At 65.3% G+C, this 21,719-nt stretch overlaps 2 protein-coding genes across 4 annotated transcripts; both read left to right on the forward strand.

The window, feature by feature from the left end:
- The first annotated feature begins 2,597 nt into the window (after nucleotides 1-2,597).
- RPS15 (ribosomal protein S15) lies at nucleotides 2,598-4,407 on the forward strand. Its single transcript, XM_080385469.1, has 4 exons — nucleotides 2,598-2,672; nucleotides 2,983-3,068; nucleotides 3,272-3,506; nucleotides 4,243-4,407. Exons 1-4 carry the CDS (start codon nucleotides 2,670-2,672, stop codon nucleotides 4,354-4,356), a joined length of 438 nt encoding a protein of 145 aa, XP_080241595.1. The 5' UTR covers nucleotides 2,598-2,669; the 3' UTR covers nucleotides 4,357-4,407.
- Nucleotides 4,408-4,548: 141 nt separating this feature from the next.
- APC2 (APC regulator of WNT signaling pathway 2) lies at nucleotides 4,549-21,649 on the forward strand. Of its 3 annotated transcripts, none has more exons than XM_080385457.1 (15): nucleotides 4,549-6,560; nucleotides 11,206-11,364; nucleotides 11,449-11,539; nucleotides 11,661-11,829; nucleotides 11,906-12,014; nucleotides 12,112-12,225; nucleotides 12,911-12,988; nucleotides 13,992-14,072; nucleotides 14,165-14,549; nucleotides 14,762-14,857; nucleotides 15,006-15,145; nucleotides 15,231-15,308; nucleotides 15,389-15,505; nucleotides 15,589-15,803; nucleotides 15,889-21,649. In XM_080385457.1, exons 1-15 carry the CDS (start codon nucleotides 6,117-6,119, stop codon nucleotides 21,341-21,343), a joined length of 7,731 nt encoding a protein of 2,576 aa, XP_080241583.1. In that variant the 5' UTR covers nucleotides 4,549-6,116; the 3' UTR covers nucleotides 21,344-21,649. The 3 variants fall into 3 exon arrangements, with proteins under 3 accessions (XP_080241583.1, XP_080241584.1, XP_080241585.1); XM_080385458.1 differs by having other exon boundaries at nucleotides 12,911-12,967; XM_080385459.1 differs by lacking the exon at nucleotides 12,112-12,225.
- Nucleotides 21,650-21,719: the final 70 nt, after the last annotated feature.

Here is a 21,719-nt window from a genome sequence, read left to right on the forward strand (position 1 = left end):
CTGCCACGGCTCCTTTTCCAGAGGAAGAGCTCCCTCGAGGGTTGTGGGATGATGAGCAGCGTGTCCAGAAGCTGTTTGGGTGCACTGAACTCAAGCACTGTCACGTGCTGCTGTCCTAGAGAGCAAGTTGTGAGCCCTGGAGCTCTCCCCATCTCCCCCAGGAGCATCTTCTCACTGGGCTGGGCTGCTCCATCATCTGCTGCGTGCCGCTGGAGGCTGGCTGCTACAGTTGGGATGTGACACAACCTGGCTTTGGCTGAGGACAGACAGAAGTCCTGCGTTGGCTGCTTTCAGGCTGCTAACCCTGTTTCTGCTGCTACTGGTCCTGACTGGGAGCAAACTGGAGTGGCGAGGAGGGCTGGTGCCACCAGACGGTGCTGCCATACAGCCGGATGGTGCACAGCTTCAGGCCAGAGCCTGGACTGGGACAGCCTTGAAGGTACAACTGCCTCAACAGCTTCAGCTTGGTCCTGGGGGCTTCTTGTGGTCCCGGCTTTCACCACCTCTAATGTTGCAGAGCTAGGAGGAGAGGAGCTGTCAGCAGCAAAGGAACAGCATTGGGTCCCTGCAACGTGAGTGGTGGTTGCACCAAGGATATCGGCAATTCAGTGTTCACCCATCACTGGCTGCTCCGGGGACTACACACGGAGCAGGTTAGATGTTGTGTTTATTACTAGGAGGAGCAGCTTGGCTACGACTGAGGGCTAAAGCTCAGAGCCAGCCCAGTGTAGTGAGGCAGGACGGGGCTGGCGGGTCAGGCGATGGTCCTGGTCCCAAAGCGGGGCTGTGACAACTCGCCAGGCTCCCAGTCTGCAGAGTTAATGGTGGTTTGTAGCTGGAGGAGGCATCAGAAAGGCAAAGTTCAGTGTTCCTTTTGAATCTCTGCTTTTTCTCTGTCTTTTTTTTCATGTCCTAGAGCCGGGAATAGTTTTTCTCCTTAGCTGCCATGGCGATCTTGCTGAGTTCACCAGCCCTTTCTTCAGAGATGGAGCCTTGATGACACCCACCGATACCCAGCATGTGATGGGCGCTGGGGGGGTTTGAGACCTTCCTCACCGGTGAGCCAGAAGACAGCTGCTCCTGGCAGCCAAAGCCTGGTGAAATCACCCTCATTTTAATTCACTTTATAAGGTGAAAAGCTTTTCCTGCAAGGTGGCGCTTCCAGAGTGATGTCACACGGTTGGGTCAGCCATGTGGTGATGAGGTCATGTTGCAGCTAGAACTCTCTGGAGGAAGGGATCAGAAGTTTGGCTGGCTGGGGGCAAGGAAGCTCATCGTGGAGCATCCCACCTGGATTCCTTGGCTGCAGATCCAGAGAGCCAGGGAGGAGATCTCTGGCGAACTGGCTCCTCATAGATCTTAATCCTTCCTTGTAACAGCCTGGTCTATTTCCCCTCTTTTCTTCCTCCCCGACTCCTCAGACGCTTCATGTATGAGGTGGGATTTTTGGGCGGCATCCAGCTGGCAGGCTGCTCACCCTCCGTGTTCTCCCAGCTCGCAAATCAAAGCTGAGCCCAAGCAAAAGTGCTGGAGCGCCCACCCTCTGACAGCTGAAGGGCTCCCCAGAGCTTCCACCAGAACTCCCGGCTGTGCATCTGCTGGAATTTTCCTGGCTGCCTTCACAGAAGGCATGTGCAGGCAGGTCCCAGCTTGGGATCTGCTGCCCTGTGGTGGCTGGGGATGGCCAGTCTCCCGGCACAGCGGGCAATTCCCAGTATGAGCTTCCCACGGCAGGGATGATGCTCTGGCTGGGTATTTCCCCACACTGGGGCTCCTCACCATGGCATTTGACCCACATTTTTCTTTCCCTGCTCCTTGGAGGTACCTGATCACCTGACTCCAGCCTTCCAGGAGACCAGATAGATATTCACCACCAAACCCCAGCCTGTAGCAGAGCTTTCTTGGCCGGTTCCCAGCCACCATCGCAGCTCAGGCCCTGGGGAAAAGTCTCTTTTGGCTGCTCCTCTCTTGCTGGGGTGGATGCTCCGGTGTGGGAGCAGTGTGCCCGCTGCCCGCAGCTCCCCCCCGCCCCCCCCGCCGCTCCGGGGACTGATTCCCTCTTCACAGGGATGTGGAGCCTGCTCCAGGTTTACAAATTAAATCCATGTATTTCCATTGGAGGTTAGACTAACAGCAGCTTTCATCCTCATCCTTCATCCAAAATTGTCTTGCACTTAAAAAACCATCGAGACTCCTAAAATCCTGTGGTTTTAAGGATTACTTGGGGTCGTCCCTCCCTTGTAGCATCTCCTGAGACTTTCCTTGGTAGAAGGGTGCTGCTCTGGGACGTGCCTAGGTTGTATTTGATCTGTTTTCCCCGGTTTTGGAGGAAAAGCTTTATTGGAAAGCTTTTCTGGCAGAAGGATTGGGGCCCTTTGGAGCGTGTCTCAGAGCCTGCACGAAGGCGGGTCCCCGGGCAGAGCTGCTGGGGTGAGGGCCAGCCCCTCCAGCAGGACCCCGGCCCGAAGCAGTGAGTTCCAGCTCCCCACCATGAAACCCGATTCCCCCACTGCGCTGCGGGGCGCGGCCCCTTTAAGGGCAGTGAGGGCGGAAGCGCTGCCCGAGGCTGCAGGGGGCGGGGATTCTCGCTACTTCCGCCCCATCGTCGCTCTCGCGAGATCCGCCTTTTCCGGCCCAAGCACGGTCCTTTCCGAGGAGACCCGGCCAAGATGGTGAGTGCGGGCGGCGGGGCCGGCGGCTCCCATCCGGCTCCATCCGCCGCGGCGGCGGCTGCCCGGGGCCGGGGGTGCTGCTGCCACCGCGGTCCGGCCCAGCCGCTTCCGTGGGGCCCGGGATCCGGCCTCCTCGGGGCCCTGCCGCGGCGATGGCCGCCCGGGCCGGGCTAGGCCGCAGCGCGGCGGGAGTCGGGGCCCGCGGGCTGGGCCTGGCAGCGGAAAGGAGCGGTGGAGGGGGGGGGGGACTCGGTGCCCGCGGCCTCCCCGGGGGTGGGCGGCGCTGACCCCCGCTCCTTCCCGGCTGCAGGCGGAGGTGGAGCAGAAGAAGAAACGAACCTTCCGGAAATTCACCTATAGGGGAGTGGACCTAGACCAGCTCCTCGACATGTCCTAGTAAGCGCTGCTTCTGCGGGGGGGCGCGGGCCCGGCTCCCTTGGCCACCTCCGGGGGCTCACCGGGGCCCTGGCGTATCACCGGGGCTCTGGGAGCTTGCGCGGCGGTTCGAAGGCCCTGAGCGGGTAACGCAGCCAGCGCGGGGTCCCCGCGCAGCTTCCCCGTGCTGTGCTGCGGGCTCAGGCTCTCTCCGTCCCTTCCAGCGAGCAGCTGATGCAGCTGTACAGCGCCCGCCAGCGCCGGCGGCTCAACCGCGGGCTGCGCCGTAAGCAGCACTCCCTGCTGAAGCGCCTGCGGAAAGCCAAGAAGGAGGCGCCCCCCATGGAGAAGCCAGAGGTGGTGAAGACCCACTTGAGGGACATGATCATTCTCCCCGAGATGGTGGGCAGCATGGTGGGCGTCTACAACGGCAAAACGTTCAACCAGGTGGAGATCAAGGTGAGGCGACCTCCAGTGTCCTCACTGCTGGTCCGAGCTGAGCATCCTGAGTGCGTCTGCGTTCACTTTTTTAACACTTTGCGTGAAAAAACTCCTGCCCTGCGTTTGAGTGGGATGTTGAGACTCCTACCTGGAGCAGAGCTGGCCTGGAGAGACACCTGAAAGCTCGCATAAGTGTCAGGAGGCCTCACGGGGCTTCAGTGCATCTTTGAAATAACGAAATAATGTGGCTGTTGCCAGCTCAGGTGGGGCAGGGACACGCGCAGCCAGCACTCAGCCCTGGCGCCCTGCCCACCAGTACTGGTTTTGTGTGAAACAGATCCATGAGGTTTCCTTGGACTGGAATAACCTGCGGGGTCATGCAACCTGATATAGCTGGTGGGATTAAATGGCGTTTTCTGCTCGTAGCTGGCATTAAATCCAGCCCGAAAGCACACCAGAAAGGCTGGGGTGTCCTTCTCCCGGGAGGCATGGGGCTGGCTGGGGGCTCTTGAGGGGCAAGAGGGAGCCCCGCATCCCACTGACCCCCCTGGTTCCGTGTGAAGCCAGCAGCAGCCGTTGCCCACAAGCCCTGGGCACCACCAGAGGAGCCTGGGCACAGCAGTGGTGCCAGGACAGCTGGGGCTCCTGCCAGTGCAGGGCTGTGGGCTGTAACTGCCCCTGACCCTGCGTGTTGGATTGGGCTGTGCCCCCTGCCTGGCTCGCTGCCTCCAGCGCAAGTCTCTTTCTCTTCCAGCCCGAAATGATTGGTCACTACCTGGGGGAATTCTCCATCACCTACAAGCCGGTGAAGCATGGCCGGCCTGGTATCGGAGCCACACACTCATCCAGGTTCATTCCTCTGAAGTAACCGAGCGCTGTGGGGAGCCTTTTCCATGTGTAAATAAAGAAAATTGTCCCAGCTGTGTCTCGCGGTTCACAGGCCTGTGGGCTTGCGGTGGGGTGGGCCAGGGTACAGCTGAGCAGTTCCTCATTCTGTCATGATCTCATATTTTCCTGAAGATTTCTGGGGGTTTTGGGTGCTCAGCACGTGTAGGAAATGCTTCAAGTGGGTGACTGGAATCCCTTGCCCATTGCTGCATGGGGGGAACGGCGCTTCCATTGATTTAATTTTTTTGTGGTGTTTCAAGCACTGCTCGGCTCTCCCCAGGAAGCACGTGCTGCATGATGTACCATGGAAGTAAAGTGAATTGAGGGGTGGGTTCTGGGGGCTTTGGAACTGGCTGCCAAGGATGCAGAGATCCCAAAATTATTTTCTCATCTGAAATGGTGGGATTCTTTTTAAATGTTTGGTGTCTGGTGGGTCAGAGCAGTGGGGGGGTTGCTTGGCATGAGGGAGGAAAGTTTTTCCATGGCTCCTGGGGAGAAACTGCTCTTAAGGACAAAGTGGTGGACCCTGGCCAGTTGATCCCGGCTGGATGATCCAGTCTGTCCCAGCAGCTGCCCCAGGGCCTGGGCCAAGCCGGAGGAAACACTGCTGGGAGCTGTGGTGAGCGCCAGGGGGACAGGGATGGCGGTGTGAGGTATAGCCATGTCCCCAGCCCCTGGCCCGGTGAGGAGCGTTGGTATGGCCATGTGGCACACAGCCGTCACTGTCCCTGTTGTTCCTGGCACACTTGGCTCTGCTTTCCCTCCCCAGTGGCCTCAGCGCGACAGCAGTGCTCACCCTGCCCAGCATGTCCCCAGTGCCACAGTGATGGGCACTGGCATGAGCTGTGCTGGGAAAACCTGCTAACCTTCAGGTGGGCAGTGACACAGGCGCGCGGCCAGAGGCAGTGACAAATGTGCCAGTGGCCTCATCCTGGTTTTACTGGGACTGAACAGCCATGCCTTTGTCCTGCGAGGCCTTGGCATGAGGAACCGCTGTGCTTGGCACTGGCACTGGGCACTGGCTGCATCTGCCCAGGGACAGCAGGGGCTGTGCCAGGGGCTCAGCGGCTGGCTTTGGCTCATCTCTGTCCCTGCAGTTGGCGGGTGACTTTGGCTCATCCCTGCGGGGTCTTGGGGGCTGGCGCCAGCCCTTCCCACTGATGCTGGGGCCATTTGTCCTTTAGGGAAGGGCTCATGTCACCAGGCTCTGCATCCCTTTTGTTCAAGCAATGTCACCTTGACCATCCTCGGGCAGCTCCCGCTGGTCGGGGGGGGGGGGGACGAGGCTGGGGTCCCTCCGTCAGGTTGAAGACGGATGCCCACCTCAGCCCTGTCCCATGTCCCTGGGGAGCTGCTGGGAAGGCTGGGACACCTTAGCCAGGAGGTGGGTGACAGTGGCCTTGGAGTGTACGTGGCAAAGGTCACAGCTGGGGGGAGGGGGGGGAAGGTTTGGCCCCAGGATAGGGGTACAGGGCAGATCCTGCAGCCCTTGGTGCTTTGGGAGGACTGGAAAAGGGGGAAGGTGGGGCTGGAGAGCTGTGGGGCCTTCATCTCCCCAAGCCCTGCTACCAGCACGGGGGGGGGGGGCGTAAGGGCTCCATCTCCCCCAGTACCGGCCCAGAGGGCTCCATCTCCCCCAGCTCCAGTACCAGCCTGGGGGGGCTCCATCTCCCCTGGTACTGGCCCAGGGGGGGCACGGGGGCTCCATCTCCCCCAGCCCCAGTACCGGCTCGGGGGGGCATGGGGGCTGCATCTCCCCCGGTACCAGCCCGGGGGGAGCACGGGGGGTCCATCTCCCCCAGCCCCAGTACCGGCCCAGGGGCGTCCATCTCCCCCAGCTCCGGTACCAGCCTGGGGGGGCTCCATCTCCCCTGGTACCGGCCCAGGCGGGGCACGGGGGCTCCATCTCCCCCAGCACCAGTACCGGCCCGGGAGGCTCCATCTCCCCCAGCCCCGGTATCGGCCCGGGGGGGCTCGGGGGCTCCATCTCCCCTCGTACCGGCCCGGGGGAGCATAGGGGCTTCATCTCCCCCGGTACCGGCGCGGGGGCTCCCGCCCTCTGACGGCGGCGGCGCCGCTGGAAAATCCCGGCCGGGAGCCGGGGGGGGGGCGGGGGCGGGATGCGGCTGCTCGGGGCCGCGCCTCGCCCAGCTCCGCTGCGCCGCCGCCGCTGCCGGGGATGAGGTACGGCCGCACCTGCCCCCTGCGGGCTCCCTCGGGCTCCCCCCTGCCCCCCCGAGCCCCCCGAGGGTCCCAGCGGCTCCGGCCGCTGCAGCCGCCTGGGATGGGGGGGACCGCGCCGGGTGGGGGGTGTCTGAGCGGAGGGGTGCGGGGGTCCCTCGCGGGTTGGGGGGGCTCTGGGTGCGCTGCTGGACTGCGGGGGGGGGGGGGTGGATGCGGTTGGGGGCGTCCCGATCTGCCTGTGCGTGTTCCCCCCGCGGGGGAGGATGCCCCCGGCCCTGACTGCGCGGAACCTGCCGTCATGCGGCGGGCGCTGCTCCATCCCGGGGGTCGGGGGTGTCCGGGGGGGGCGCAGCATTTAGCTCCCATGTCCCGCCGGGACAAAGGCCGGACAATGCCGGGGATCCGCCGGGCTGGGGGGGGGGGGGGGGGGCAGCACAGACCTTCCATCCTCATCCCATCCCCACCCCACCCCCATCTTGGGGACAGGGCGGGGGGGGGCAGCTGCCCCCGCGGCTGGGGGTCCCCCGTTGGGGTGCCCGCCCCGGCCCGATGGTCGCCCCCCCGCACAACCCCCTCCTCGGTGCAGGGCTGGTCCAAGAGGCTGGGGCTGAGTCCCCAACCCACAGCCCCAAACCCACCCCCCACCCTGCCCCGCCAACCCACCCCTCAACAATCTCGGCCTTTAAACCTCAAGCCCACTGCGGGGTAGGGGTTCCCATGGGTCCCAGTGTGGGGGCCCTGGGCAAGGGTGTCCCCAGCCCCCCCTGGGTGTGGGGTGCCAGGCACCAGTAGTGACATTCCTGCCCCCCAACCCCAGTGCCAGCTCTCATGGCATGGGGAAGCTTGGGGGGGGGGGTTGGCCCCAGGGGTCCCTGCATGGGGGTATATCTGCTGGGGTGTGGGTCACCCCACTGCCCCCCCCCCCCCCCCGACCCTGCCTGGGCTCCACATTTGTCCAAAGGCAGTGACGTGCGTGTGCACGCGTGTGCGTGCAGCATACGTGCGTGTGTGCACGCGTGTGGGGGAGCAGCTGCTGCACGGGGGCATTGGGGGGGCCGTCGGTACTGCGGGGGGTTGGCTGCTGCACGTGGAGGGGGAAGCAGACCCCATGTGCCAGCATCCCTGTGTGTGCCCCCATGGATGACCCTACGTGTGCCCCCATGTATGACCTTGGCATGTGCTGGTGCTGCCTGGGAGTTGGGGGGGTGGGGTGAAAGAGGGTCGTGTTTGCGGGGCCAGCCTGGTGCTCCCTGGGGTGGGTTTGCTGTGCTCGGGGGTCCCCAAGGCCACCACGTGCTGGCGGGTCAATCAGCGGGAGCTGGTGACAACACGCTGTTTGTTTAACATCCCTGAGGGGCTCTGGGAGCCGCAGCCGGTCGGGGGGCTCAGATGTGGCTTCTGTCACAGGCGGCTGCGCTGGGCGGCTGCTGCAGTGCTGGGACCATGGACCACCCCATCCCTGTCCCCATCCCTGTCCTCGGTCAGGTGGCAGGGAGCCGAGGGGTGCAGGGAGTGTGGGGCACACGGGGTGCAGTGCTCCACCGGCCCTGTCTCGCTCCGCCAGGCCCAGGGGGCTCCGGCCAAGGCGGCACCGTGCGGTGCGGTGCGGTGCAGCGTGGTGCGGAAGGCTGATGCAGCAGGTTGGCCAGTGCAGGGGAGGGCAGGGCAGTGCGGTGAGCGGTGTGTGCCATGGGCAGCGCGGTGCGGTGGGCAGCTTGGTGAGCGGTGGGCACGGTGGGCAGCGTGGTGAGTGGTGTGGTGGGTGCAGTGAGCAGTGGGTGCGGCGGGCAGCATGGTGAGCAGTGGGTGTGGTGGGCAGTGGGTGCGGTGGGCAGCGCAGATGCTGCTTCTCCACCTGCTGCAGCATCACCTGCCCTGCCAGGACCTGGCTGGCTGGATCCAGGCCCCACCAGTGGCCTCAGCCAGTTCTGGGGTGCCCTGAGCAGGGAGGGGCAGCTGTTGGGTGTTGGGGTGCCAGGTCCCCAGGGCCCTGAGCCATTGCACCCCCCCGGGGCGTGCACACAGCAGTCCCAGCCCCCTCTGAGATGCCCACACCGCCCAGTCTCCAGCAGCCCACGGAGGGCCACCGGGTCCCGTGGGACAGTGACCATCACAGTGCCAGAGCATGCAGGAGCATAGCTGCAGCCCTGGCCCCCCCTCCCTGATTCCCGCAGCCCTGGGCCCCCCCTTTCCCGTTGTGTCTAGACGCTTTGCAAATGCAGGTGCTGCCAGGCCAGCCCCTCCCTGCAGGCTGCAGAGCCCCAGCGCTGCTGTGCTTGGCTGTCCCTGCCCGGGGAGCCGGGGGTCCACAGCTCAGACCCCCACCCTGTCAACCCCCAGCCCCTCCCCCCCATGCTTCCCCAGGCAGGGCAGGAGAGCGGCAGGAGCCGGGGCAAGGCTGGTGTTGTGGGGTGCCCCAGCTTTGTGGCTGCACCAGCAGCCCCCCTGGAGCTGGGGGGTCCCAGAGACTGGCCAGTATCCCACCAAGGGGCTGCAGCAGCCCCCAGGCTCTTCCAGCTGCTGTTTGGCTCAGCAGCATCCCACTCCCTGCAAACCAAAGCAGTCACCATGGAGAGGGGGGTCCCGGGGGGAGGGGGAACAGCTTTGTGCCTCAGTTTCCCCACGCCGTGCAATGGGGCTGGTGCCATGTCCTGCCTGGGGTGTCTGTAGCCGAATGTCCCAGCCTGTCCTGACCTGCTGCAGGATGACACAGCACCGGGGGGGAGCTGGCCAGAGCACCCTGGCATCGTGCAGGGCGGGGGCACCCCATGCGCAGCTCCGGGAGAGGGGGCTCAAGCAGCACCCACCCCCAGTGGAGCCAGGTTGGAGCCCTGACTCTGAACAGTTCAGTCGGCGCTGAGAGGTTTGGGGTGTGGGGGGGTGGGTTGGGAATGTGTTCCCCTGTAGCTGCAGGAGACCCCGACTTTTGTTCTCCCCCCGCGGTGTCCCGCAGTGTTGAGCCCCCCCATGTTTGGTGGCTGCTGGGGAAGGGCCATGGACCCGCCTGCGCTGCCCCATCTGCTGTCACCGTAGCAATGGGATGCTGTGCTCAGCCCACATCCTGCATCCCTTATCTAGCATCCATCCTCCTGCATCCTGCATCTCTCATCCTACATCCCTCATCCCTCCTCCTGCATCCCACATCCCACATTCCTCATTCCTCATCCCACATCTCTCCTCCTGCATCCTGCATCCCTCCTCCTGCATCCCGCATCTGTCATCCTCATCCCGCATCCATCCCTCTGCATCCCTCACCCATCCTCCCACATCCTCCCTCCTGCATCCCTCATTGTCCACCCTGCATCCCAGATCCGCAGCCTGCATCCTGATCCGGCAGCCCCCATCCCAACCCCCCCAGCCCTTCCACCACCTCCCACGCCTTGCACCCCAGCCCCATGCCCACCCCTCCTGAGTATTATTTCTCTCCTGGGGGGGTTATTTGCTGCCTTGGCAGCGGTGAGAAGCGAATTCATGAGGTCTTTGTCTCCCTCCAGAAGCGTGGCTGGCCCCAGCATGGGGAGGGGGAGGCACACCCCACAGCAGCACCCAAACCGGGGGGGTCCCCAAGCCGATGTGGGGTGCAGGGACAAGGGAGCGGTTTAGGGTGGGAGCCAGGATGGCTCCTGGGGTGTGAAGGACATCGGTGGGGCCTTGGGGAGGGGGCTGGATCCCACCGCTGCCTTGGGGCTGGGGGGGGATGGAGCCCCCTCAAAGGTGTCCCAGGGTGTTGGGGAGTTGCCGCAGGGAGGCTTTGGGGGGGCAGGGACATTGACAGCGCCAGGGATCGATCCTGCCACTGCCCCGGGCAGCCGCTGTCCCTGACCCTGCTGCAGCGGGGGGGCATGGGTCCCATCCTGCCCCAGCACCGCGGGCGATGTGGGGAAGGGTGAGCAGGGGGCTGCAGTGGGGTAAGGGGAGAAGGGGACCCCCTCCCCTCTCCACTGTGCACCCCCCCCGTGTGTGCACACCCCCTTGCACGCACACTCGTGCACACACGTGGCACTGACGAAGGCGACGTGGGGCCGTTGTGCTCTCACCCACCAGCCTGGCCCACGGGGGTGGTGAGGAGGGGTCCCTGTCCCCCCCCCGCCATTGCCCACGTGTGCTGGTGCTGCATGTGCCCCCCCGGCAGGTGCGAGGGGTGGCCATGGGCACTGCGACAAGGAGGAGGTTTGGGGAGCTGGGGCTGGCTGGGGGGGGGACAGGGGGGCTGGGGGTGTGTGGAGGGCAGAGTGGGGCTGGGGGTGCTGCGGGGGGGGACGGGGCTGGCCTTGCTGGTGGGGGGGAGCGAAGCGGGAGATGGTTCTGAGAAGGAGAAGACAAAAGAGAGACAAAGGGGGAAGGGAGCGGAGGGCTGAGCTGCTGCAGAGGATGGAAATCAGGCAGGGGCTGGCAGGGGGCTGGGGGGGCCGGGGCTGCCTGCCTGTGGGGCGATGGGGCCGGGCACCCTCCTTGTGCCTCCTTGTGCCTCCTGGGAGGCTCTGGGGGTGCACCAGCTCTTGCCAGGGCAGCCTGCCTCCTCCCTGGGTGTGCGGGGGTGTGCGGGTGGTGGGGGTCCCCTGGGCTGCATTGTGGGGTGCTGAGGGGGGCTCGCGAGAGTGCTGTGGGGCACCTTGGGGTGCTGCCCACCTGTACCCCCACCCAGGCGCTGGAGGAGGTGAAGATGTCTGGCTCCATCGCCTCGTACGACCAGCTGGTGCGGCAGGTGGAGGCACTGAAGAAGGAGAACAGCCACCTCCGGCGGGAGCTGGAGGACAACTCCAACCACCTCTCCAAGCTGGAGAATGAGACCTCGGACATGAAGGTGAGAACAAGCCCCGGGAGGGCGGGGGAGGGCAGGGGGCACACTGACCCCACACCTTTCCTGACGGCTCCATCCCTGTTTTAGGAGGTCCTGAAGCACCTCCAGGGCAAGCTGGAGCAGGAGGCACGGGTCATGGTGTCCTCGGGGCAAACGGAGGTCCTGGACCAGCTGAAAGGTGGGTGCCCGGGCAGGGTGGGGAGGAGGGGGGGTACCCACTAAGGTGGGTGCCCAAGCAGGGTGGGGAGGAGGAGGGGTCCCCACTAAGCCCACTCTCATGCCGCTGTCCCCATCCCCAGCCCTGCAGATGGACATCACCAGCCTCTACAACCTCAAATTCCCGGCGGAGGTGGCCTGCGCTGGGCGCAGTGACAAGGACAGCCTGCTGCCACCCGTGTCCCACCGGGATGGCACTGGGGACCTGGGCAGAGCCACCCTCCGGATGCTGGAGGAGCTTGACCGGGAGAGGTGATGGCTGTGGGGGGGATGCATGGGGCCGGGGGGGTCGGGGGCTGCGCTGACGGGGCTCCCCCCGCCTCCCCAGGTGCTTTCTGCTGGGGGAGATTGAGAAGGAGGAGAAGGAGAAGGTGTGGTACTACGCGCAGCTGCAGAGCCTGGCCACGCGCCTGGACGAGCTGCCGCACGTGGAGACGGTGAGTGGGGGGCAGCCCGGCACCCCCCTGCCCAGGCCTCGGGGTGCAGGCAGGACCCTGCCCGCCTCATGCTGCCCCCCCCCCCCGCCCCCCTCAGTTCTCCATGCAGATGGATCTGATCCGGCAGCAGCTGCAGTTCGAGGCCCAGCACATCCGCTCGCTGATGGAGGAGCGCTTCGGCACGGCGGATGAGATGGTGCAGCGGGCGCAGGTCAGGGTGGGGGAGCCATCCCTCCCCCTCCTCCCGTCGTGCACCCCGGGGGGACTCCCGCTGCCCCATCCCAACTGGCTCAACCCCACGCGCCCTTGCACCCAGCTCCATGCAGCCTCACACCCAGCTCTGTGCACCCAGTCCCATGCACCCTCGTGCTCAGCACCATGCAACCTTGCACCAAGGGCTGTGCAACTGTGCACGGAGGGCTGTGCACGCTCACAGCCAGCTCTTCGCACTCTCACACCCAGCTCCTTGTGTCTGTCCATCACATGCAGCTCCTTGCACCCTCGCACGCTTGCACCAGCTCCTTGCACCCTCACACCCTTGCACCAGCTCCTTGCAGCCTTGCACCAGCTTCTTGTGTCCATCCCATGCAGCTCCTTGCAGCCTTGCACCAGCTCCTTGCACACTTGCACCAACTCGTGTCCATCACACACAGCTCCTTGCACCCTCACACCCAGCTTCTTGCATGCTCACAGCCTTGCACCAGCTCCTTGCACCCAGCTCCATGCAACGCTTACGCACCCACCCCCAGCCCCACGCACCCTGGCGCATTGCCTCCGGCTGCCCCAGCCCCGTGCACCCTCATGCCTGGCTCTGGGGGTGCTGGGGGTCCTGGGGAGGCGGAGGGGGGTGTCCCAGCCCCCAGCCCTCATGGACATCTGCTTTGCCCCCCCCCCAGATCCGGGCATCCCGGCTGGAGCAGATCGACAAAGAGCTGATGGAGGCGCAGGACAAGGTGCAGCAGCCGGAGCCGCAGGTAGCAGGGATGGGACCAGGGGCCACCACCGGGCCCTGCCCCCAGCCCCCGTGGAGCGCCGGAGCCTGGGGAGGGTGGCGGGGCCAGGCCAGCCCCCCGCATGGTCCCCGCGCTGTCCCCATCTCCCGCCGGCGGCACAGCCAGGGCTTTGTGTGGCTCGGGCACCGTGAAATGGGCAGTTGCCATGGAGACGAGAAGTAGGCCATGGAGCGCAGCGGGCGGGCGGGCGGGCGATGGTGGCTCCGCAGCATCTGCCAGAGCTGCCGGGGCGGCCACCCCACTATTGCCACGGCACTGCCAGCATCTCTGGGCCCTCCATAATCCCATGGCTGCTCCATTGTCCCCAGCTGCTCCATCATCCTCAGCCCCTCCATCACCCATGGCCCCTCCATCATCCTCAGCCCCTCCATCACCCACAGCCCCTCCATCACCCACGGCCCCTCCATCACCCACGGCCCCTCCATCACCCCCAGCCCTCCATCATCCCCAGCCTCTCCATCACCCACAGCCCTCCATCACTCATAGCCCCTTCATCAATACCAGCTCTCCATCACCCATGGCTCCTCAATCACCCTCAGCCCTCCATCACCCACAGCCCCTCCATCACCCACGGCTCCTCCATCACCTCCAGCCCTCCATCACCCCCAGCTCCCTCATCACCCCAGCCTCCCCACATCCCCTCCGATGCCAACCCATGCAAACAGCTCCGTGGGCTCAGCTGTAGCACACTCCATGCTGCCTGCCCCACTCACCTCACCCACACTCTTCCTTTCCTGAGCCTACTGCTGTGGCAGCACCACCCCCACCCCCACCCCCACCCCCCGGTGCCAATCAGCCCCGATCTCAGCTTAAAATACAGCCCTGGCATTGATGAAAGCAACAATTGCAATGGCTGCCAAACTGAGTGGCACCAGTGGGTTCCTGAAACGCCGGGAGGGGGCTGGGCACTGGGATGGGGGTGGATGCATTGCAACCCGCCCCTCATCTGCCCCCTCCTCTGCAGCTCTGCGGGAAGGCACTGGGCATGGAGGGGGATGGCAGCCTGGACCCCCCAACCCACCCCGAGGAGGGGGGCAGCAGCAAGGTGAGGGGCAGCCGTGCCAGAGCCTGGCTGGGGTGGCAGGGGTTTGGGGGGGGGGAGGTAGCTGTGTGTAACCCCGAGTCCCCCTCCTGCAGGTGGAGGTGGTCTTCTGGCTCCTGTCCATGCTGGCCACACGTGACAAAGACGACATGTCCCGCACGCTGCTGGCCATGTCCAGCTCGCAGGAGAGCTGCTTGGCCATGCGCAAGTCAGGCTGCCTGCCCCTGCTCATCCAGATCCTGCACGACTCAGACGGCGAGCCGGGCCCCCCCGAGAGCCCCACTGGCGCCAAGGACGCCCGCATGCGTGCCAACGCTGCCCTCCACAACATCGTCTTCTCCCAGCCTGACGAGGGCCAGGCCAAGAAGGAGATGCGGGTGCTGCACGTGCTGGAGCAGATCCGCTCCTACTCGGAGACCTGCTGGGACTGGCTGCAGATGCAGAGCAGGGATGGAGAAAAAGACCCTGAGGGCAGTGCGGGTACGGGGGCAAGTGGGGTGCCAGCCCGTGCGTACACTCGTGCGTGGCTGCCGTTGGACCTGATCTCAAAGGTCTTTTCTGACCCTTTTCCAGCCTACATGGTTCTATGGCAGTGCACGCGGCTGTGAGCATCCACATGTGCTAGAGGTGGGGGGCAATAGGGGAGACTGTTGGTGCTGGACCCTGGGGCTGACCCCCCCTTCTCCCCACAGTGCCAGTGCCCATCGAGCCCCAGATCTGCCAGGCCACCTGTGCCATCATGAAGCTCTCCTTCGATGAGGAGTACCGGCGGGCCATGAACGAGCTGGGTGAGCACCGGGCTGGGGGCTCCATCCCTTTGGCACCGCAGCCATCCCTGCCCACCCTCCTCCTGGTGCTGCAGCAGCAGTGCTGGGGAGGGTGTGCCGGGGGTGGGGGGTATCCCTTTCCCAAGTGACCCCCCATCCTGCCCCACAGGTGGGCTGCAGGCAGTGGCCGAGCTGCTGCAGGTGGACTACGAGATGCACAAGATGACAAACGACCCCCTCAATTTGGCACTGCGGCGCTACGCGGGGATGGCTCTCACCAACCTCACCTTTGGCGATGTGGTCAACAAGGTTGGGGGGGACGGTGGAGAGGGGGGTGTAGCAGCACCAAGCAGGGGTCACGGCATCGCCCTCACCATCCTCATCCTCCCCACAGGCAACGCTGTGCTCCCGCCGGGGCTGCATGAAGGCCATCGTGGCTCAGCTGGGCTCCGACAGTGAGGAGCTGCACCAGGTTGGTGCTGGCAGTGTGGGGGGCTCCCCCGGGAAAGGGGATGGTCCCCCCCCCACACACACCCCGCTCTGCCCTCCCAGGTGGTCTCCAGCATCCTGAGGAACCTCTCCTGGAGAGCTGACATCAACAGCAAGAAGGTGCTGCGTGAGGTGGGCAGCGTGACTGGGCTGACACGGTGCGCGCTGCACGCTGGCAAGGTGAGCACCGGAGCGGGTGGCAGCAGGTGCCAGGGCAGCCGGACGGGGGGTGATGGGTGTGTATGTGTGTGTCCCCGGGACAGGAGTCCACGTTGAAGAGCGTCCTGAGCGCGCTGTGGAACCTGTCTGCGCACAGCACAGAGAACAAAGCTGCCATCTGCGGGGTGGAGGGAGCCCTGGGCTTCCTGGTGAGCACCCTCACCTACAAGTGCCAGAGCAACTCGCTGGCCATCATCGAGAGCGGCGGTGGCATCCTCAGGAATGTCTCCAGCCTCATCGCCACGCGGGAGGACTACAGGTGAGGGTTGCCGTGGGGTGGGGACGGTGGCGTGGAGGGGGGTCAGGGACCGTCCTGATGGCCAGGTATCCCCCCCATCCTGCAGGCAGGTACTCCGGGACCACAACTGCCTGCAGACGCTGCTGCAGCACCTGCGCTCGCACAGCCTCACCATCGTCAGCAATGCCTGTGGCACCCTCTGGAACCTGTCTGCCCGCAGCCCCCATGACCAGGAGCTGCTCTGGGACCTGGGGGCGGTCAGCATGCTGCGCAACCTCATCCACTCCAAGCACAAGATGATCGCCATGGGCAGTGCAGCTGCGCTCCGCAACCTCCTCACCAACCGGCCCCCCAAGTACAAGGACACAGCCGTCGTCTCGCCAGGTTCCTGCATGCCCTCGCTCTACATGCGCAAGCAGAAGGCGCTGGAGGCTGAGCTGGATGCCAAGCACTTGGCCGAGACCTTCGACACCATGGAGAAGCAGAGCCTGAAAAGCCAGAGCGTGAAGAAGCCGACGCGGCACATGGAGAGCCTGGTGAAGGACTACGCCTCTGACTCTGGCTGCTTCGATGATGATGAGGTGCCCAACATCTCCACCGGCGTGGAGACGGCCAGTGCCTCTGTCCTCTCCATGTTCCTCAACTCCTCCTTCCTCCAGGGGCAGGCGCTGCCCCGGGCGCTGGCGCAGAGGCGATGCCCGGAGCCAGAGAAGGACGGCAGCGGCAAGCCGGCCGAGCCCAAGAAGCCGGCGCTGCCAGAGGATGACGTCTCGCTGGCTGCTGAGAAGTTGGCCAACAAGATCTCCAGCACGGTGGCCAAGATCGACAAGCTGGTGGAGGACATCTCTACCATGCACACGTCCTCAGATGACAGCTTCAGCCTCAGCTCGGAGGACCACTGCCTAGACTGGCAGTACGGCCCCGAGGAGGTGCACGAGGCACGCGCCCAGTCCTGCTCGCCGTGCCGCCTCTCGGACACCAGTGGCTTTGCCAAGCGGGAGAGCCTGAGCCGGGCACACACGCTGCTGCGGCTGAAGACCGCCTACACCAGCCTGTCCAATGACAGCCTCAACAGCGGCAGCACCAGCGACGGCTACTGCACCAAGGAGCACATGAAGCCCTGCACCAGGGCCGCCTTCCTCGACTATCGGGACGAGCTGCAGCGGTACCAGAAGCGGCCGAGCCGGCTCGACCTCAAGAGCATCCTGGGTGGCAAACCAGAGCGGGTCGAACCCCCCACGCTCAAGGGCAGAGACCCGGCTGAGCCGGACAAGCTGGAGCAGCGAGACCTGCCCGAACGGGCCAAGAAGACGGTGACATTCCCCAGCCCCAGGGCACTGGAGAAGGAGCCCGAGTGGAAGAAGGAGGCGGGCAGCAAGCTCTCCCCTGACCCCCAGGTCCACACCATCAAACTCTCCCCATCCTACCAGCACGTCCCCCTGCTCGAGACCCTGGCCAAGAGTGGTGCGGCTGCCAGCGCCAGCCACCACCCCTCCCTCCTGGGCAGAAAGCAAGCCTGGCTCCCCCCGGCGCTGCTGCAGACGGCTGAGACATTGAGCAAGATCCCAGAGAAACTGCCTGCCCACCCGCCAGCCACAGTGGAGCAGGAGTCGGTGCAGAAGTACTCAGTGGAGGACACCCCAATCTGCTTCTCCCGGTGCAGCTCCCTCTCCTCCCTCTCCTCGGCAGACAACGTGCTGGATGGGCAGAGCCACAGTGAGAACGACCTGGACAGTGACTCCTCCCTGGAGATCCTGGAGATGGAGGAAGGCGATGTGGAAGGTGAGGATGGAAGGCAGGAGAAGGAGAAGGCAGGGGATGCAGATCCGGTCACACTGGTGGGGATTTCCCAGCCCATCACCATCCCCTTCCCGAAGTGCGACAAGATCTTCCTGCGCGAGTCATCACCATCGCGCCAGGAGGACCTCACGCCCTCCAGCTCCTCGGAGAACTACATCCAGGAGACGCCACTGGTGATGAGCCGCTGCAGCTCCGTCAGCTCCCTGGGCAGCTTTGAGAGCCCCTCCATCGCCAGCTCCATCCAGAGCGACCCTTGCAGTGAGATGATCAGCGGTACCATCAGTCCCAGCGAGCTGCCTGACAGCCCTGGGCAGACAATGCCGCCCAGCCGCAGCAAAACGCCCCTGTTCGAGCTGGGCTGCCAACTGGAGAAGGAGACCAGCCAGTTCAACATCCAGTGGGAGAATAATGTCAAGAAGTTCATGGAGATCACCGACTTCAAGGAACGCTTCCAGCTGCCCCAGGACCTGGACTCCATGGTCTATTTCACAGTGGAGAAACCCAACGAGAACTTCTCCTGTGCCTCCAGCCTGAGCGCCCTGCCCCTCCACGAGCACTATGTGCAGAAGGACGTGGAGCTCAAGCTGATGCCCACCTTCCCGGAGAAGAACAACCTGAATTTTGTGGCTCATGAGAAGCGGGAGGAGCGGCGGGAGGAGCGGTACCTGGAGGGGGGCCGGAGGCGAGCCGAGCGCCCCGAGCCCCCATCTGATGACGACATCGAGATCCTGAAGGAGTGCATCAGCTCCGCCATGCCCTCCCGCTTCCGCAAGGTGAAAACCTCCCTGCTCTCTGGCCAGGTCCTGCACCCCCAGACGAAGAAGCCGGTGCACGTCCCTGTCTACATGCTGGTGCCAGCCCACACGCACCCCAGCGTCCCCAAGCACCTGCGCGCCACCGCCCGCGACCTCTTCAAGGACGATGACTCCTTTACCGACTCAGCCGACGGGACCCCCGTCAACTTCTCCAGCGCCGCCTCACTGAGCGATGAGACCCTGCGCTACCCGGCTGCCGAGGAGGCTGAGCGCCCCCGCAGCCCGGGGACGGGGCACCTGGCGGGGGTCTTGCCCGAGGGGCACCGCGAGGTGGGCAGCACCAGCACCGTCACGGCCAGGAGAGCCGCCTCCGGCAGCTCAGCACCCGCCCGGCTGAGCTCAGCCTGCAAGGGAAAAGCCGGATCGAGCCGTGGGCAAGGTGGGGAGGGCAAGTGGGGCCAGAACCTGCCGAAGAGCGGAGCCAGCCTGGAGCTGGAGGTGGGGAGGAGCAGTGGTCCCCCCGGGAGGAAGGATGCTCCCCAGGAGGATGGGGTGGCCTTCCAGTCGCTGTGCCACACCACGCCAACGGAGGAAGCTGTGTACTGCTTCTACGAGCAGGACTCGGACGAGCTGCCTGAGGTGGGCAGGGAGGTGTCCCAGCCCGGCCGGGCGCCCAGGCAGGAGCGCTGGGGCAGCTCCATGCCCCGGAAGGAGCCTGAGCCCGGTCCCCAGCCGGCCAAGGTGAAGCCACAGAACAACCTCATCGCTGACGAGACACCACCATGCTACTCTCTCAGCTCCTCCATGAGCTCCCTGAGTGATGCCAACCTCTCTGACGGAGAGGAGCGGGGCCAGCCCTGTGTCAAAGCCCCCCGGCTGTGGTCAGCCACAGCAGCCGGGCAGGCCCAGGGGGGCTCCCCCAGCTCCCCCAGCCTCAATTCGGAGGATGACCTGCTGCAGAAGTGCATTGGCTCAGCCATGCCCAAGCGCCGGCGGCCCTCAGCTCGCCGGAGGATGGTGGAGCGCAAGCAGAAGCCGCTGGGCACTGGCGGGAGGGAGCGGAAGGGGGAGGGGAGGCATCGCCCTGCTGAGGATGTCGGCTCTGACCGGGGCTCGGACCTGGACAGTGTGGAGTGGCAAGCCATCCAGGAGGGTGCCAACTCCATCGTCACCTGGCTGCACCAGGCTGCTGCCTCCCTCTCGCGGGAGCCTTCCTCCGAGTCCGACTCCATCCTCTCCTTCATGTCGGGGCTCTCGGTCGGGTCCACCCTGCAGCTCTCCCTGGGCAGGCAGGAGAAGAAACGGGCCGGCAGCGCGGCCAGCCGGGATGCGGCGAGGAGGGAGCACAGCAAGAGCCGCCCAGAGAAGAAGGACGCACCGGGTGCCCGTCCCACCGGCCGCGGTGGCACCAGGGTAGAGCGCAGCCCAGCACCCACCAAGCCAGTCCCCAACCTGCCTGTGGTCTTCCGTGGCAGGACCGTCATCTACATGCCCAGCCTGGCCAAGGACACCCCCAGCCCGCGGGCCACCCCGAAGAAAAGCCCCATGGCGAAGCCCGAGGCACCACCAGCCAAGAACCTCTCGCTGAGCCAGCAGCGCTCGCGGAGCCTGCACCGGCTGGGCAAGCCCCCCGAAACCAGTGACTTGGCACTGCCCAAGAGGAGCACCACGCCGCCCGCCCGCATCGGCAAGAGACCCCCCTCCTCAGGCTCCTCCCGCACCTCCACCCCCTCCCAGCACGCTCCTAAGAAGCTGCCGTCACCCTCCCAGCTCGCCAAGCAGGGTCCCCCAGCCGCAGGCAAGGGGGGCGGCTCGTCGTCCCCACAGGGAGCCCCAGCCAAAGTGCCGGCCCCCAAGTCCCCAGCCCCCAAGCAGTCCAAGACACAGAAGTCACCCGTCCGCATCCCCTTCATGCAGAAGCCCAGCAGGAAGGTGCTGCCGGGCCGGGGGGCCATGCCAGTGCTGGAGGAGCAGGCAGATGGTGGCAAGGCACGGGGTGGGGGGCCGGGAGGTCCAGGGGGCAGCCGGCTCAACCTGGTGCGGATGTCATCTACCCGTTCCAGCGGGAGCGACTCGGACCGCTCCGGCTTCTTGCGCCAGCTCACCTTCATCAAAGAATCCTCCAGCCTGCTGCTGCGGCACCGCACCGAGCTCTCCATGGCGCAGCCGGACGCCTCGCTGCCTCGCCGTGCCTCCCCGCAGCGCAGCCGTGCTGTCCTCCCAGCCGTCTTCCTCTGCTCCTCCCGCTGTGAGGAGCTGAAGGCGGCCAAGCCGGGGTCCCCCAGCCCGCGGCCCCTCGTCCCCAGAGCCCAGCCTGGCAGCAAAGTCCCCACTGGGGTCAAGCCACCACGGAGGACCAGCTCTGAGAGCCCATCCCGGCTGCCGGTGAAGACCAGCATCCCCATGCCCGAGCCCTTCAAGAGGTACTCATCCTCGCCCAACATCAGCGTGGCACGGAGGACGGGCAGCCCTTCCTCCGTCCTCTCTGCCCACTCCGAGGCATCGGCACAGCGTCGGCAGACTGAGGCAGTAGCTGGCGGGCAGCCGGCAAAGCCACCGGTGGTGGTGATGAAGGGCACTTGGCGGAGGATTCGGGATGAAGACATCCCCCACATCCTTAAGAGCACGCTGCCCTCCTCCGCCCTGCCGCTGGCAGGTGCTGGTGAGGAGGAGAACCCCAGCACCCCCAGCCCCAGGAAGACCAGCGATGCCGTGGTGCAGACCGAGGACTTCTCCACCACCAAGACCAACTCCAGCACTTCTCCCACACTGGAGACACGCGAGGGGCCCCCACACAGCCGTGCCACCTGCGATGGTGAAGCTCTGGCCCCCACCAAGGCCGCCTTGCCCATCTCCTTCGGCCACGAGGCACCCGCTGGGACCTTCCCCGCCAGCCGACATGGCTCCCCGAGCAGAGCTGCCCGCGTCACCCCCTTCAACTACGTCCCCAGCCCCATGGCAGTGACAGTGGTGGCCGACAAGGCGGTGGAGAAAATCCAAGCTTGAGCAGCTGCCGCAGAGGAAACGCTGGCAAGGGTCCCGTGACACCCCTTGCCCCGCGGGAGCTAGCCAGGACTGTGCTGGGGGAGGACAGCGATGTGGGACAGCGGGGGACTGGCGAGTCACCCCAACCCGCTGCCTGCCCCAGCTGGGGTCTTGCTGTGCCGGAGCATTGCAGTTCCCAGTGCAGAGGACTGGGCAGAGCTGGGGGGACACGCTGGGCACTGGGGCCAGGGCTGATGCCCCAACCTGGGGTCTCGGTGGCCACCTCCTCCTGCTGATGGACATCCCGGGACAAGCCCAGGTGGGGGCCGTGTTCCCATGTCCCCCCATCCTGCTCATCTGCCTTGGGCAGAGGCTGAACCAGGGCCTAATCCTGCAC

The sequence above is a fragment of the Falco punctatus genome, assembly GCF_963210335.1.
Source record: "Falco punctatus genome assembly, chromosome: 4".
In the NCBI taxonomy this organism is placed as follows: domain Eukaryota; kingdom Metazoa; phylum Chordata; class Aves; order Falconiformes; family Falconidae; genus Falco; species Falco punctatus.